The 16,525-nt window shown below is 43.8% G+C and overlaps 1 protein-coding gene across 1 annotated transcript in view; it reads left to right on the plus strand.

Moving 5' to 3' along the window:
• The first annotated feature begins 8,709 nt into the window (after window positions 1-8,709).
• LOC120026320 (ras-specific guanine nucleotide-releasing factor RalGPS1-like) overlaps window positions 8,710-16,525 on the plus strand; it is a 202,082-nt gene continuing 194,266 nt past the window's right edge. Inside the window, exons 1-3 of the mRNA XM_038971157.1 lie at window positions 8,710-8,833; window positions 13,552-13,656; window positions 13,958-14,008. Of these exons, the coding sequence (XP_038827085.1) occupies window positions 8,777-8,833; window positions 13,552-13,656; window positions 13,958-14,008 (213 nt within the window). The 5' untranslated portion in view covers window positions 8,710-8,776. The remainder of the gene's footprint in view (window positions 8,834-13,551; window positions 13,657-13,957; window positions 14,009-16,525) is intronic.

Below are 16,525 nucleotides of genomic sequence, written 5' to 3' on the forward strand. Positions count from 1 at the left end.
GGCGTGCGGCGGTAGTATTTGCAGAGGACCCAGGGATGCATGCCACATTTCTGCAGCCGTCTTAGGAAGTAGAGACGCTCTGTTGAGCCCTCTTGACGAGTGGTGGTGGTGTTGGTCCATGTTACGTCCTTGGTGATGTGGAACTTAAAACTGCTGACTCTCTCTACTGCAGTCCTATGGATCGGGGCATGCCCCCCCCCCCCCCCCCCCCCCTCTGCTTCCTGAAGTCAACAAACTCCTTTGTTTTGCTGACGTTGAGGGAGAGGTCATTGTCCTGGCATCACAATGCCAGTTCACTTACCACCTCCCTATAGGCTGACTCGTCTTGGTTGGTTATCAGGACTACAACCGTGGTGTTGTCGGCAAACGTGATGATGGAGTTGGTGTCGTGCAAAGCCAACAGAGAGTACAGCAGAGGACTGAGGGCACAGAGATTGTTGCCAATCGTCACAGCCTGTGGTCTGCCCGTCAGGAAGTCCTGGATCCAGCTGCAGAGGGTTGTGTCCAGACCCACTGCTCTGAGCTTGGTGTCGAACATGGAGGAAACAATCGTGTTGAACTGTTTTATCTAGCTTTTATCTAGGTCTATTCGCAATCTGGCTTTCAGTTCCATTTCACTGTATTTTAAGACTAATATTTTAATATATTAGTCTAATAATATATAGACTAATAATATTAATATATTTAATGAATTTACCATTGTCAGCATCTTATGAATCGCTTTGACTTGTGAAAAATGTTAATAAAATTGAAATGAGACTGGAGCTCGCTTTATTGATATTTCCCCCCACATTTTTATAAAAGTAGGGCTATAATAACCTTGAAAAAGTCTCAGCTGTTTAAAATTTCCAGGCTGGCGTGCAGCCGTTCCATAAAACAGTAATGTTTCATCCTTTTGTACGTGTGTGCCGATTTCCATTGTAAAAGTCACATACTTTCCTATGTGTTCCCTCTCTGACGGCCAGATAGCCTCGTCTGCCAGCCCCAGCCACCTCCGCGCGCTTGTACAAAATGTGCATGGTTGCGCAATGAATTTAAGCGGCAAGTTTACCTAGAGTTTGTTGGCGTGACTGAGTCATGTCACACACACACACACACACACACACACACACATCTGCTTTTGGACGATGGCATGGAACTCCTCTCCAAAGAAACTGCGGTATGTTTCACCTTCGAAAAAATCTGAAATGTTCTTTTATATTATCCGTTTGTCAACCGTGTGTCATTGTCGGAGAAATGCCACTCTCTCTCTCACACTGGCGCCATGGTTCATTTGACCATGACCTGAATTGACCAATCACATGGCGTCATGGCTCATTTGACCTGAATTGACCAATCACTTGGTCATGCTAATAGGCTACTAGCACTTCTCCATCTAGAAAATGGATTGTGTGAACTCTCTAAGCTCTATGTACGCTTTCATACTATGATTTAATCGCTCTGATTTAATAGCAAATTAAGAAAACAATGTTCAAGCTTTCCTCACCCTGACTGCACCTGCTACTTCCTGCCTCTTTATTCATGTCATTAAGCTATACCATCGAAAAGGACCAATCAGCACCAACATGAGAAGTTCATAGGAGCATGTTAAATTGGGTGTCAAACGAAAGCAAAGTCTTTTTTGGGGGGGGGGGGGGAATTTACATTTTACATTTTAGTCATTTAGCAGACGCTCTTAACCAGAGCGACTTACAGTAGAGTGCATACATTTTATTACATTTTTACATACTGAGACAAGGATATCCCTACCGGCCAATCGCTCCCTAACCCGGACGACGCTATGCCAATTGTGCGTCGCCCCACGGACCTCCCGGTTGCGGCCGGCTGCGACAGAGCCTGGGCGTGAACCCAGAGACTCTGGTGGCGCAGCTAGCACTGCGATGCAGTGCCCTAGACCACTGCGCCACCCGGGAGACCTAACCGTTTCCCCATCTTAAAAATGAAGCATAAGTTAAAGGCTTTGATTTCTACATAAACAGATGCAAAAGGGAGTCTTAGAAAAAAATCTACCAGAAATTCTTAAAAGGCATCAGAAATTGATCAAAACTAACATCTTGACGTAAAGGCCCCTGCCGACTAATATCAACACTTTATATTTAGTTTTGGAGAAATTGTTTACCTTCTGTAAGTTTAAGAAATATTCCCTTGTGCCTTGTTTTCAAAAACAGACATATCTTTAAGATATTTTCACATTTCTCTCCCTCACAAGGAGGGTTGGATTATGAAAGTTCACAGGAAGTAATGGACCTATCAAATTGGTTCTAGTGATTTTTACTGATTTTACATTTTGTATATGAATTATTAAGTGGTTCAAACTGTAGGAAAAAAATGCAACTGAATTTTAATGCAACTGAATTTGCTACAATGTGAAATAACAGTTACAAACCATAGTAGTGTCCTCCCTTCCACTGACTGTTATGTTCAGCTCATAGTGTCTCCTGTTACTGTCCTCTCTTCCACTGACATACTGTTATGTTCAGCTCATAGTGTCTCCTGTTACTGTCCTCTCTTCCACTGACATACTGTTATGTTCAGCTCATAGTGTCTCCTGTTACTGTCCTCTCTTCCACTGACATACTGTTATGTTCAGCTCATAGTGTCTCCTGCTACTGTCCTCTCTTCCACTGACTGTTATGTTCAGCTCATAGTGTCTCCTGTTACTGTCCTCTCTTCCACTGACTGTTATGTTCAGCTCATAGTGTCTCCTGTTACTGTCCTCCCTTCCACTGACATACTGTTATGTTCAGCTCATAGTGTCTCCTGTTACTGTCCTCTCTTCCACTGACATACTGTTATGTTCAGCTCATAGTGTCTCCTGTTACTGTCCTCTCTTCCACTGACATACTGTTATGTTCAGCTCATAGTGTCTCCTGTTACTGTCCTCTCTTCCACTGACATACTGTTATGTTCAGCTCATAGTGTCTCCTGTTACTGTCCTCTCTTCTACTGACTGTTATGTTCAGCTCATAGTGTCTCCTGTTACTGTCCTCTCTTCCACTGACTGTTATGTTCAGCTCATAGTGTCTCCTGTTACTGTCCTCCCTTCCACTGACATACTGTTATGTTCAGCTCATAGTGTCTCCTGTTACTGTCCTCTCTTCCACTGACTGTTATGTTCAGCTCATAGTGTCTCCTGTTACTGTCCTCCCTTCCACTGACATACTGTTATGTTCAGCTCATAGTGTCTCCTGTTACTGTCCTCTCTTCCACTGACATACTGTTATGTTCAGCTCATAGTGTCTCCTGTTACTGTCCTCCCTTCCACTGACATACTGTTATGTTCAGCTCATAGTGTCTCCTGTTACTGTCCTCTCTTCCACTGACTGTTATGTTCAGCTCATAGTGTCTCCTGTTACTGTCCTCTCTTCCACTGACGTACTGTTATGTTCAACTCATAGTGTCTCCTGTTACTGTCCTCTCTTCTACTGACTGTTATGTTCAGCTCATAGTGTCTCCTGTTACTGTCCTCTCTTCCACTGACTGTTATGTTCAGCTCATAGTGTCTCCTGTTACTGTCCTCCCTTCCACTGACATACTGTTATGTTCAGCTCATAGTGTCTCCTGTTACTGTCCTCTCTTCCACTGACTGTTATGTTCAACTCATAGTGTCTCCTGTTACTGTCCTCCCTTCCACTGACATACTGTTATGTTCAGCTCATAGTGTCTCCTGTTACTGTCCTCTCTTCCACTGACTGTTATGTTCAGCTCATAGTGTCTCCTGTTACTGTCCTCTCTTCCACTGACTGTTATGTTCAGCTCATAGTGTCTCCTGTTACTGTCCTCCCTTCCACTGACTGTTATGTTCAGCTCATAGTGTCTCCTGTTACTGTCCTCTCTTCCACTGACTGTTATGTTCAGCTCATAGTGTCTCCTGTTACTGTCCTCTCTTCCACTGACTGTTATGTTCAGCTCATAGTGTCTCCTGCTACTGTCCTCTCTTCCACTGACTGTTATGTTCAGCTCATAGTGTCTCCTGTTACTGTCCTCTCTTCCACTGACATACTGTTATGTTCAGCTCATAGTGTCTCCTGTTACTGTCCTCCCTTCCACTGACATACTGTTATGTTCAGCTCATAGTGTCTCCTGTTACTGTCCTCTCTTCCACTGACTGTTATGTTCAGCTCATAGTGTCTCCTGTTACTGTCCTCTCTTCCACTGACTGTTATGTTCAGCTCATAGTGTCTCCTGTTACTGTCCTCCCTTCCACTGACATACTGTTATGTTCAGCTCATAGTGTCTCCTGCTACTGTCCTCCCTTCCACTGACATACTGTTATGTTCAGCTCATAGTGTCTCCTGTTACTGTCCTCCCTTCCACTGACATACTGTTATGTTCAGCTCATAGTGTCTCCTGTTACTGTCCTCCCTTCCACTGACATACTGTTATGTTCAGCTCATAGTGTCTCCTGTTACTGTCCTCCCTTCCACTGACATACTGTTATGTTCAGCTCATAGTGTCTCCTGTTACTGTCCTCTCTTCCACTGACTGTTATGTTCAGCTCATAGTGTCTCCTGTTACTGTCCTCTCTTCCACTGACATACTGTTATGTTCAGCTCATAGTGTCTCCTGTTACTGTCCTCCCTTCCACTGACATACTGTTATGTTCAGCTCATAGTGTCTCCTGTTACTGTCCTCTCTTCTACTGACTGTTATGTTCAGCTCATAGTGTCTCCTGTTACTGTCCTCTCTTCCACTGACATACTGTTATGTTCAGCTCATAGTGTCTCCTGTTACTGTCCTCCCTTCCACTGACATACTGTTATGTTCAGCTCATAGTGTCTCCTGTTACTGTCCTCTCTTCCACTGACTGTTATGTTCAGCTCATAGTGTCTCCTGTTACTGTCCTCCCTTCCACTGACATACTGTTATGTTCAGCTCATAGTGTCTCCTGTTACTGTCCTCTCTTCCACTGACTGTTATGTTCAGCTCATAGTGTCTCCTGTTACTGTCCTCTCTTCTACTGACTGTTATGTTCAGCTCATAGTGTCTCCTGTTACTGTCCTCTCTTCCACTGACTGTTATGTTCAGCTCATAGTGTCTCCTGTTACTGTCCTCCCTTCCACTGACATACTGTTATGTTCAGCTCATAGTGTCTCCTGTTACTGTCCTCTCTTCCACTGACTGTTATGTTCAGCTCATAGTGTCTCCTGTTACTGTCCTCTCTTCCACTGACATACTGTTATGTTCAGCTCATAGTGTCTCCTGTTACTGTCCTCTCTTCCACTGACATACTGTTATGTTCAGCTCATAGTGTCTCCTGTTACTGTCCTCTCTTCCACTGACATACTGTTATGTTCAGCTCATAGTGTCTCCTGCTACTGTCCTCTCTTCCACTGACTGTTATGTTCAGCTCATAGTGTCTCCTGTTACTGTCCTCTCTTCCACTGACATACTGTTATGTTCAGCTCATAGTGTCTCCTGTTACTGTCCTCCCTTCCACTGACTGTTATGTTCAGCTCATAGTGTCTCCTGTTACTGTCCTCCCTTCCACTGACATACTGTTATGTTCAACTCATAGTGTCTCCTGTTACTGTCCTCTCTTCCACTGACTGTTATGTTCAGCTCATAGTGTCTCCTGTTACTGTCCTCTCTTCCACTGACATACTGTTATGTTCAGCTCATAGTGTCTCCTGTTACTGTCCTCTCTTCCACTGACTGTTATGTTCAGCTCATAGTGTCTCCTGTTACTGTCCTCTCTTCCACTGACATACTGTTATGTTCAGCTCATAGTGTCTCCTGTTACTGTCCTCTCTTCCACTGACATACTGTTATGTTCAGCTCATAGTGTCTCCTGTTACTGTCCTCTCTTCCACTGACATACTGTTATGTTCAGCTCATAGTGTCTCCTGCTACTGTCCTCTCTTCCACTGACTGTTATGTTCAGCTCATAGTGTCTCCTGTTACTGTCCTCTCTTCCACTGACTGTTATGTTCAGCTCATAGTGTCTCCTGTTACTGTCCTCCCCTCCACTGACTGTTATGTTCAGCTCATAGTGTCTCCTGTTACTGTCCTCCCCTCCACTGACTGTTATGTTCAGCTCATAGTGTCTCCTGTTACTGTCCTCTCTTCCACTGACTGTTATGTTCAGCTCATAGTGTCTCCTGTTACTGTCCTCTCTTCCACTGACTGTTATGTTCAGCTCATAGTGTCTCCTGTTACTGTCCTCTCTTTCACTGACTGTTATGTTCAGCTCATAGTGTCTCCTGTTACTGTCCTCTCTTCCACTGACTGTTATGTTCAGCTCATAGTGTCTCCTGTTACTGTCCTCTCTTCCACTGACTGTTATGTAAAGCTCATAGTGTCTCCTGTTACTGTCCTCTCTTCCACTGACTGTTATGTTCAGCTCATAGTGTCTCCTGTTACTGTCCTCTCTTCCACTGACTGTTATGTTCAGCTCATAGTGTCTCCTGTTACTGTCCTCTCTTCCACTGACTGTTATGTTCAGCTCATAGTGTCTCCTGTTACTGTCCTCCCTTCCACTGACTGTTATGTTCAGCTCATAGTGTCTCCTGTTACTGTCCTCCCTTCCACTGACTGTTATGTTCAGCTCATAGTGTCTCCTGCTACTGTCCTCTCTTCCACTGACTGTTATGTTCAGCTCATAGTGTCTCCTGTTACTGTCCTCTCTTCCACTGACTGTTATGTTCAGCTCATAGTGTCTCCTGTTACTGTCCTCTCTTCCACTGACTGTTATGTTCAGCTCATAGTGTCTCCTGTTACTGTCCTCCCTTCCACTGACTGTTATGTTCAGCTCATAGTGTCTCCTGTTACTGTCCTCCCTTCCACTGACATACTGTTATGTTCAGCTCATAGTGTCTCCTGTTACTGTCCTCCCTTCCACTGACATACTGTTATGTTCAGCTCATAGTGTCTCCTGTTACTGTCCTCTCTTCCACTGACTGTTATGTTCAGCTCATAGTGTCTCCTGTTACTGTCCTCTCTTCCACTGACTGTTATGTTCAGCTCATAGTGTCTCCTGTTACTGTCCTCTCTTCCACTGACTGTTATGTTCAGCTCATAGTGTCTCCTGTTACTGTCCTCTCTTCCACTGACATACTGTTATGTTCAGCTCATAGTGTCTCCTGTTACTGTCCTCTCTTCCACTGACTGTTATGTTCAGCTCATAGTGTCTCCTGCTACTGTCCTCCCTTCCACTGACATACTGTTATGTTCAGCTCATAGTGTCTCCTGTTACTGTCCTCTCTTCCACTGACTGTTATGTTCAGCTCATAGTGTCTCCTGTTACTGTCCTCTCTTCCACTGACTGTTATGTTCAGCTCATAGTGTCTCCTGCTACTGTCCTCCCTTCCACTGACATACTGTTATGTTCAGCTCATAGTGTCTCCTGTTACTGTCCTCTCTTCCACTGACTGTTATGTTCAGCTCATAGTGTCTCCTGTTACTGTCCTCTCTTCCACTGACTGTTATGTTCAGCTCATAGTGTCTCCTGTTACTGTCCTCTCTTCCACTGACTGTTATGTTCAGCTCATAGTGTCTCCTGTTACTGTCCTCTCTTCCACTGACATACTGTTATGTTCAGCTCATAGTGTCTCCTGTTACTGTCCTCTCTTCCACTGACTGTTATGTTCAGCTCATAGTGTCTCCTGTTACTGTCCTCTCTTCCACTGACTGTTATGTTCAGCTCATAGTGTCTCCTGTTACTGTCCTCTCTTCCACTGACTGTTATGTTCAGCTCATAGTGTCTCCTGTTACTGTCCTCTCTTCCACTGACATACTGTTATGTTCAGCTCATAGTGTCTCCTGTTACTGTCCTCTCTTCCACTGACTGTTATATTCAGCTCATAGTGTCTCCTGTTACTGTCCTCTCTTCCACTGACTGTTATGTTCAGCTCATAGTGTCTCCTGTTACTGTCCTCCCTTCCACTGACATACTGTTATGTTCAGCTCATAGTGTCTCCTGTTACTGTCCTCTCTTCCACTGACATACTGTTATGTTCAGCTCATAGTGTCTCCTGTTACTGTCCTCTCTTCCACTGACATACTGTTATGTTCAGCTCATAGTGTCTCCTGTTACTGTCCTCTCTTCCACTGACATACTGTTATGTTCAGCTCATAGTGTCTCCTGCTACTGTCCTCTCTTCCACTGACATACTGTTATGTTCAGCTCATAGTGTCTCCTGTTACTGTCCTCTCTTCCACTGACTGTTATGTTCAGCTCATAGTGTCTCCTGTTACTGTCCTCTCTTCCACTGACTGTTATGTTCAGCTCATAGTGTCTCCTGTTACTGTCCTCCCTTCCACTGACGTACTGTTATGTTCAGCTCATAGTGTCCCACAAAATTAGGAAGGAAAAAATGGTTTAAATGTACAAAAAAAAAATACAAAAACATAACTTGGAAATCATTGTTGAAGTGTTACTGTGGAATTACCCTGTTCAGTCTTGACCTGACGGTTCACATTGTTTGCTTTGCAGTTGTGGGATATTTGCTACAAAACTGTAGGGCCTACTTCTAATGAGGTGGTTCATCATGTTAAAGCCAGCTATTGTTTCGGGCCAAGTAGAGAACATTTCTTAAGGTGGTGTTGCTAATTTGGTTTTGTGTCCAATTTACATCACAAAACCATTTTGGAAACCACTGCTAACTGTAGCCTATGATTTGTAGACTGTTGCTCCATCCCAGACCCATTTTTCTTGTTGCTATTCCAAATGAAACCTTGAACATTCTTCTATTTTGTTCCAGATATGGATGAGAGGTCATGTGTGCTGTCCAGCTAAGGGCCTTGGTCGCCCCCCCCGCTGCACGTCGTCGTGAGCATGTACCGTAGGAACGGTCTCTCGGATGGCGCCAGCATCAACTCCGCCTCCTCAGTGGTAAGAACTAAGGACTGATTTTACTTCAGCCAAAATTGATAGGAGTGATATCGATCCTATCTATGTACTGATCTGAACACACTGAATGGAAAGGTAAACTCAGCAAAAAAAGAAACGTCCCTTTTTCAGGACCCTTTCTTTCAAAGATAATTCGTAAAAATCCAAATAACTTCACAGATCTTCATTGTAAAGAGTTTAAACACTGTTTCCCATGCTTGTTCAATGAACCATAAACAATTAATGAACATGCACCTGTGGAACGGTTGTTAAGACACTAACAGCTTACAGACGGTAGGCAATTAACGTCACAGTTATGAAAACATAGGACACTAAAGAGGCCTTTCTACTGACTCTGAAAAACACCAAAAGAAAGATGCCCAGGTGTCCATGCTCATCTGTGTGAATGTGCCTTAGGCATGCTGAAAGGAGGCATGAGGACTGCAGATGTGGCCAGGGCAATAAATTGCAATGTCTGTACTGTGAGACACCTGAGACAGGACTGACAGTGGCAGACCACGTGTAACAACACCTGCACAGGATCGGTACATCCGAACATCACACCTCCGGGACAGGTACAGGATGGCAACAACTGCCAGAGTTACACCAGGAACGCATAATCCGTCCATCAGTGCTCAGAATGTCTGCAATAGGCTGAGAGAGGCTGGACTGAGGGCTTGTAGGCCTGTTGTAAGGCAGGTCCTCACCAGACCTCACCGGCAACAACATCGCCTATGGGCACAAACCCACCGTCGCTGGACCAGACGGGGCTGGCAAAAAGTGCTCTTCTCTGACGAGTCGCGGTTTTGTCTCACCAGGGTGATGGTTGGATTCGCGTTTATTGTCGAAGGAATGAGCGTTACACCGAGGCCTGTACTCTGGAGCGGGATCGATTTGGAGGTGGAGGGTCCGTCATGGTCTTGGGCAGTGTGTCACAGCATCATCGGACTGAGCTTGTTGTCATTGCAGGCAATCTCAATGCTGTGCGTTACAGGGAAGACATCCTCCTCCCTCGTGTGGTACCCTTCCTGCAGGCTCATCCTGACATGACCTTCCAGCATGACAATGCCACCAGCCATATTGCTCGTTCTGTGTGTGATTTCCTGCAAGACAGGAATGTCAGTGTTCTGCCATGGCCAGCGAAGAGCCCGGATCTCAATCCCATTGAGCACGTCTGGGACCTGTTGGATCGGAGGGTGAGGGCTAGGGCCATTCCCCCCAGAAATGTCCGGGAACTTGCAGGTGCCTCGGTGGAAGAGAGGGGTAACATCTCACATCAAGAACTGGCAAATCTGGTGCAGTCCATGAGGAGGAGTTGCACTGCAGTACTTAATGCAGCTGGTGGCCACACCAGATACTGACTAACTTTTGATTTTAACCTTTGTTCAGAGACACATTATTCCATGTCTGTTAGTCACATGTCTGTGGAACTTGTTCAGTTTGTCTCAGTTGTTGAATCTTGTTATATTCATACAAATATTTACACATGATACGTTTGCTGAAAATAAACTCAGTTGACAGTGAGGGGACGTTTCTTTTTTTGCTGAGTTTAGATAGCAACCTGTCTGAAGCCTATTGACTTGATCTCACCATGGAGACGAAGTCTCCTTGAACTACAGTACCAGTCAAAAGTTTGGACACCTACTCATTCAAGGTGTTTTTTCTTTGTTTTTACTATTTTATACATTGTAGAATAATAGTGAAGACATCAACACTATGAAATAACACATATGGAATCATGTAGTAACCAAAAAACTGTTAAACAAATCAAAATATATTTTATATTTGAGATTGTTCAAAGAAGCCACCCTTTACTTTGATGACAGCTTTGCAAACTCTTGGCATTCTCTCAACCAGCTTCATGAGGTAGTCACCTGGAATGCATTTCAATTAACAGGTGTGCATTATTAAACGTTTTTGTGGAATTTCTTTACTAAATGCGTTTGAGACAATAAGTTATGTTGTGACAAGGTAGGGGTGGTATACAGAAGATAGCCCTATATGGTAAAAGAACAAGTCCATATTATGGCAAGAACAGCTCAAATGAGCAAAGAGAAATGACAGTCCATCATTACTTTAAGACCTGAAAGTCAGTCAATATGGAAAATGTCAAGTACTTTAATTTAAAGTAAGTGCAGTCGCAAAAACCATCAAGCTCTATGATGAAACTGGCTCTCATGAGGACCGGCACATGAAAGGAAGACCCAGAGTTCTCTGCTGCAGACGATAAGTACATTAGTTACCAGCCTCAGAAACTGCAGCCCAAATAAATGCTTCACAGAGTTCAAGTAACAGACACATCTCAACATCAACTGTTCAGAGGAGACTGTGAATTAGGCCTTTAATGGTTGAATTGCTGCAAAGAAACCACTACTAAAGGACACCAATAAGAAGAAGAGACTTGCTTTGGCCAAGAAACACGAGCAATGGACATTAGACCGGTGGAAATCTGTCCTTTTGGTCTGATGAGTCCAAATTTGAGATTTTTGGTTCCAGGCGCCGTTTCTTTGTGAGACGCAGAGTAGATGAACGGATGATCTCCGCATATGTGGTTCCCACCGTGAAGCATGGAGGAGGAGGTGTGATGGTGTGGGGGTGCTTTGCTGGTGATACTGACAGTGATTTATTTAGAATTCAAGGCACACTTAACCAGCATGGCTACCACAGCATTCTGCAGCAATACGCCATTCCATCTGGTTTGCGCTTAGTGGGACTATCATTTGTTTTTCAACAGGACAATGACCCAACACACCTCCAGGCTGTGTAAGGGCTATTTGACCAAGCAGGAGAGTGATGGAGTGCTGCATCAGATGACCTGGCCTCCACAATCACCCAACCTCAACCCAATTGAGATGGTTTGGGATGAGTTGGACTGCAGAGTGAAGGAAAAGCAGCCAACAAGTGCTCAGCATATGTAGGAACTCCTTCAAGACTGTTGGAAAAGCCTTCCAGGTGGAGCTGGTTGAGAGAATGCCAAGTGTGCAAAGCTGTCAAGTCAAAGGGTAGCTACTTTGAAGAATCTAAAATATATTTTGATTTTTACACTTTTTTTGGTTACTACATGATTCCATATGTGTTATTTCATAGTTTTGCTGTCTTCACTATTATTCTACAATGTAGAAAATTGTCAAAATAATGAGAAACCCTTGAATGTGTAGGTGTGTCCAGACTTTTGACTGGTACTATATATTGATAGAGGATGGGGCAGGTCTTTCACTGGTCTTCCTCCTAACAATTCAGCTTTCAGTGCTGTGTAACGTATAAAGCCCCTACGTTACCCTAGCTGTTCCAGTGGTTTATTAAGGACATGAGGGCAGGGTTTCCCAAACCTCTCCTCCAGTTCCCTAGTCGTTCCACTGGTTTCCCTAGCCGTTCCACTGGTTTATTAAGGACAAGAGGGCAGGGTTTCCCAAACCTCTCCTCCAGTTTCCTAGCTGTTCCACTGGTTTATTAAGGACAAGATGGCAGGGTTTCCCAAACCTCTCCTCCAGTTTCCTAGCTGTTCCATTCATATGATCTATTCCAGATTAAGCACATTGGTCAACTTCATCAAGCCCTTGAGTAGTTGAATTAAGTAAACTGACCGGATTAAACCCTTTGGTTGGCATCATCTCATCTTTTCGGACAGTGTTTCTCAATTACTTGATTCCACTAATCAAAAATTGTATTTGTCACATGCGCTGAATACAACAGGTGTAGACTTTACAGTGAAATGCTCACTTACAAGCCAACAATGCAGTTTTAAGAAAAAATACCTAAAGAAAGTAAGAAATGAAAGTAACAAATAATTAAACAGCAGCAGTAAAATGACAATAGTGAGACTATACAGGGGGGTACCAGCACAGAGTCAATGTGCGGGGGCACCGGTTAGACGAGGTAATTGAGGTAATATATACATGTAGGTAGAGTTATTAAAGTGACTTATGCATAGATTATAACAGAGAGTAAACAATCAACCCATCGTCGAGTCTTTAGTTCAGTCAGGTGTGTTTTAGTGGCAAATACCAAAATGTGCGCATCCCTTTGGGTCCCTAGGACGAGGATTGGTCAACACCGGTTTAGGGTGTTTCTCCTAAACAGTTCCTTGTGCTTCCAGCGAGTTTCCACATAATTGGATGCGCTTGTGGCGCGACGGCTAACGATGCTTCTTGGGAGGCAGTTGTTGATGTGTTCAGAGGGTGTCTGGTTTGAGCCCAGGTTGGGGCAAGAAGAAGGACGGAAGCAATACTGTTACGTTTGTACTTGAATACCTTAAATAACTGGCTGGGGGGGGGGGGGGGGGGGGGGGGTAGTAGTAATCATGTTTTGGGAAACACTTCTATGGTGTGTTGTAAATGTCCATGTGCAGATTGTGTGACTGTCGGGCTTGTTTGTTTCTCTGCTCTGCATTTACTCTTACTTTGTCTCTTCAGCTTATTTCTTTATCTAATATTGATTGTTGTGTGTGTGTGTGTGTGTGTGTGTGTGTGTGTGTGTGTGTGTGTGTGTGTGTGTGTGTGTGTGTGTGTGTGTGTGTGTGTGTGATTCATCACATCTCTGTATCTGTTGGATTGATGTATTTGCTTTTGGCCCACCTCCAATTGGTCAACCTTAAAATGAACACCCAAGAAAATATTTTAGTCTGTTGGGTTAATTTATATTGTTTTGTCTTGCTTCTTCTGCTTATCCCCCTCCTCACAACATGTACCAATCTATCTCTGGTGTTTTCTCTGTGAACTCAGGGAAGCAGCAGCTCGGACTCTCTGGATGGGCCGGGCTTGGACTTCTCCAAGAGTTACGATGCCGTTGTGTTTGACGTGCTGAAGGTGACGCCCGAGGAGTTTGCTGTGAGTACAACCAAAGATACCCAGAAGACATACCTCGATGGAGATGTTAAATCACTCTATTGTTTAATTTATTATTCTGTTGAATGTGAAACTGGAGACTCTTCTGGCCCAAGAGCACCATTTTAAGGCCTTGTGATGTACAGCAGCTCTTTAACTGCACCAATTAGGAATGATAATGTATTCTTTTCCTCTGTGGACGTCCTTCAAAGTTAATCCACAGCCATTTACTCTAGACTCTAGACATGCATTACTCTTCTGTATATTGGAAGGTTGAATATATATTTTTTTCTTGTTATTTTAGGGTCAAATCACATTGATGGACGCTCCAGTATTCAAAGCGATCCATCCAGAGGTAAGAGAAAAACACTGTTTCCTGAACTCCGTGTTATTGGAGAGGATGCTCAAAAAGACCAAAGCATACCTTGACTTAAAGACCTGTGTGTGTGTGTGTGTGTGTGTGTGTGTGTGTGTGTGTGTGTGTGTGTGTGTGTGTGTGTGTGTGTGTGTTCGTCCACAATGAGATGCATGATTTGAATGGTGAACGGAGGTTCAGCTGTTGTAAATGGAAAATGTCTGATCCAGACCTGTTTTACAGGAGTCTGTTTCATGTCATTAATAAATAATGCTGGATGCTCCACTACTTAGCCATCTTGTATTTTCTTAGGGCCCCCCTTAAAAAGGCCGGCTCTGACTGCATGCGTGGGGTATGGATGTGAGTACGTAGACCCACGAGCTACTGCGACCCCCCCCCCCCCCCCCCCCCCCCTCATGAGTTCAGATTTTGGTGCCCCCCCACCCCGCATCTGATTCCCATCCCTGGTCTAACTGAAGGTTCGATGTCATGTTGATGAGAAGCATCATATTATTACATTTCTTCTACTTGATGAGAGTCATATTAGGGGATTCACTGTGTATCACTGCATGACAGACAACCTCGGACCCCCACCCCATTGACGCTGATGATGCACTGTATTCTGTGTTGCAGCAAGTTATTTGATGTCTGTGTGATAGAAAGTCCAAGGCACTGGGCAATCAAACTATTACCCTTCAGCAGACGTAGTGTCAGAAGGGTGGCGTGGCAATGAAGATAACATATATGCAGTCGATAGTTGGATTGAGGGCGGAAATAAAACACTCATTTGGAAACCAGTACATTTTCCGAACATGATTGTGTTCCGTTTTGCCAAGGCAGGGCCGATCTGAGAGAACTCCTCCATCCTGACCTTGCGCAAAAAAGTTCCCTTCGTACGTCTGTGAAAATCCAGAAAAGGCTCGGTCTACGTGAGAAGACCCTGGAGCGCACCAAGGTTCCAGGCAGCCCTAAACGTCTGAAGTGTAAAGTGCGTGACGGCTCTGGGTATCGTTAATGAGTAACAGTCACCAATGCGGGAAAAAAAACGGGCCTAGTTTCACTAATCAAATCCTTTGTTCCCATCCAACTCTTCTCCTCTGAGCAGGCCTTTTTTTTTAAATAGGAGTGCAGAGGTTTATGCTGTTCTCATGAGTCAAGGCGAGGCGTTTTAATTGGAGCCAGTGCCTTGGTTATGCTCAAGATGCTAGAATTGCTGACAACTCCTCCAGTGAGATTCAAACACCTGCTCTTTGCCAATACGTAAACATTCAAAGACGAAACATATTAAAACCATCGTAATGGTGAAATTAATACTACCTTTATTTATTTGGACGTGGACAATGTACAACAACAAAAAAAGCATACATAGAGGTGCACCTAATTTCCTGTACATCTGCAGTCCGTGGGCAGGTGAGCATAGAAACATCTACAAAAGGACCTTCAAAATAGACAATAGACGTGACAACTGATTTTGTTGACCACTTCAGTCCTCCTAAGATTAAAATGAAGCTAGTTTTACAGTCTGTGTTTAAGTTGCCCCTGATTGAAACGTTATCCATTTCAGTGTCACTTGTAGCGTGGATTCCACTTGACAGGGATAGTAGGATGTGTACAGCTCCTCAGTATTTGACATTTAGCTGTTTAGATGGAATAACCGCCTCACTCCATTTCTGAAGTGTCTAAAACTATATATTTAAAAAAGAAAATTGGGCAGAGGTCAATGCAGAGTGTGACTCTGCATATCAACAAGACGTGATTATATTTTCCCCATCCCCTTGACAACTGTCTACTTTTATAACGTCAGTTATTTGGAAAGAAAGTAGAGATTCCTTGGTGTAGACGAAAAATATAGTGGCCTGGCAATGTTTAATCAGACTACCTGGCAGCATTTCACAGATTACGTGTCTACGCTGTTTGGAGGAACAACATGACATGTCACGGTCAGTTGATATCTGTAGATCGTGTACAAATGAGAGAGGGTCAAAGGCAATTCTGGCAATTATTTAAACGCCCAGTTAAGACTAACCTCTCTGATGGATTTTGGCCTTGTGAACATAGCCCTGAGGTGGTTTTTTCTCCAAATAGAACGATTTGTTTGGGAGAAACGTGGCAAAGGACTTTAAAACGTATTCTGCTCCAAAGAATCAACAGTTTGCCGTCCAATTAAGAAGGATGATATTTAACACTGGAAAAATCGGGTAATTAAAGAGTATCAATTTCCCAGCAGCCTAAACTCTAACAAGCCTGACTATTCTAACACCATAATAGGTACCAGACACCCTTGGGTTTCTCTATCTGAAATGAAAAAAAATTGACTTAGTAGCCTAGCTTAAACACAGATTTGAACTAAAATAAGATTTTATGAACTTAATAAATGGAGGCAAAGTCTTTACTTGAGTGAAAATGAACTCCACTCGCTGACTACTGGCCTTCTAATGCTTGTTTTTTTATTGTTTTAATTGTAGTCACCTTATAAACTGCCTCAGCCCGAGGGACTGTTAATACATTATGCCCAGG

Source organism: Salvelinus namaycush, chromosome 31, assembly GCF_016432855.1.
Source record: "Salvelinus namaycush isolate Seneca chromosome 31, SaNama_1.0, whole genome shotgun sequence".
NCBI lineage: Eukaryota > Metazoa > Chordata > Actinopteri > Salmoniformes > Salmonidae > Salvelinus > Salvelinus namaycush.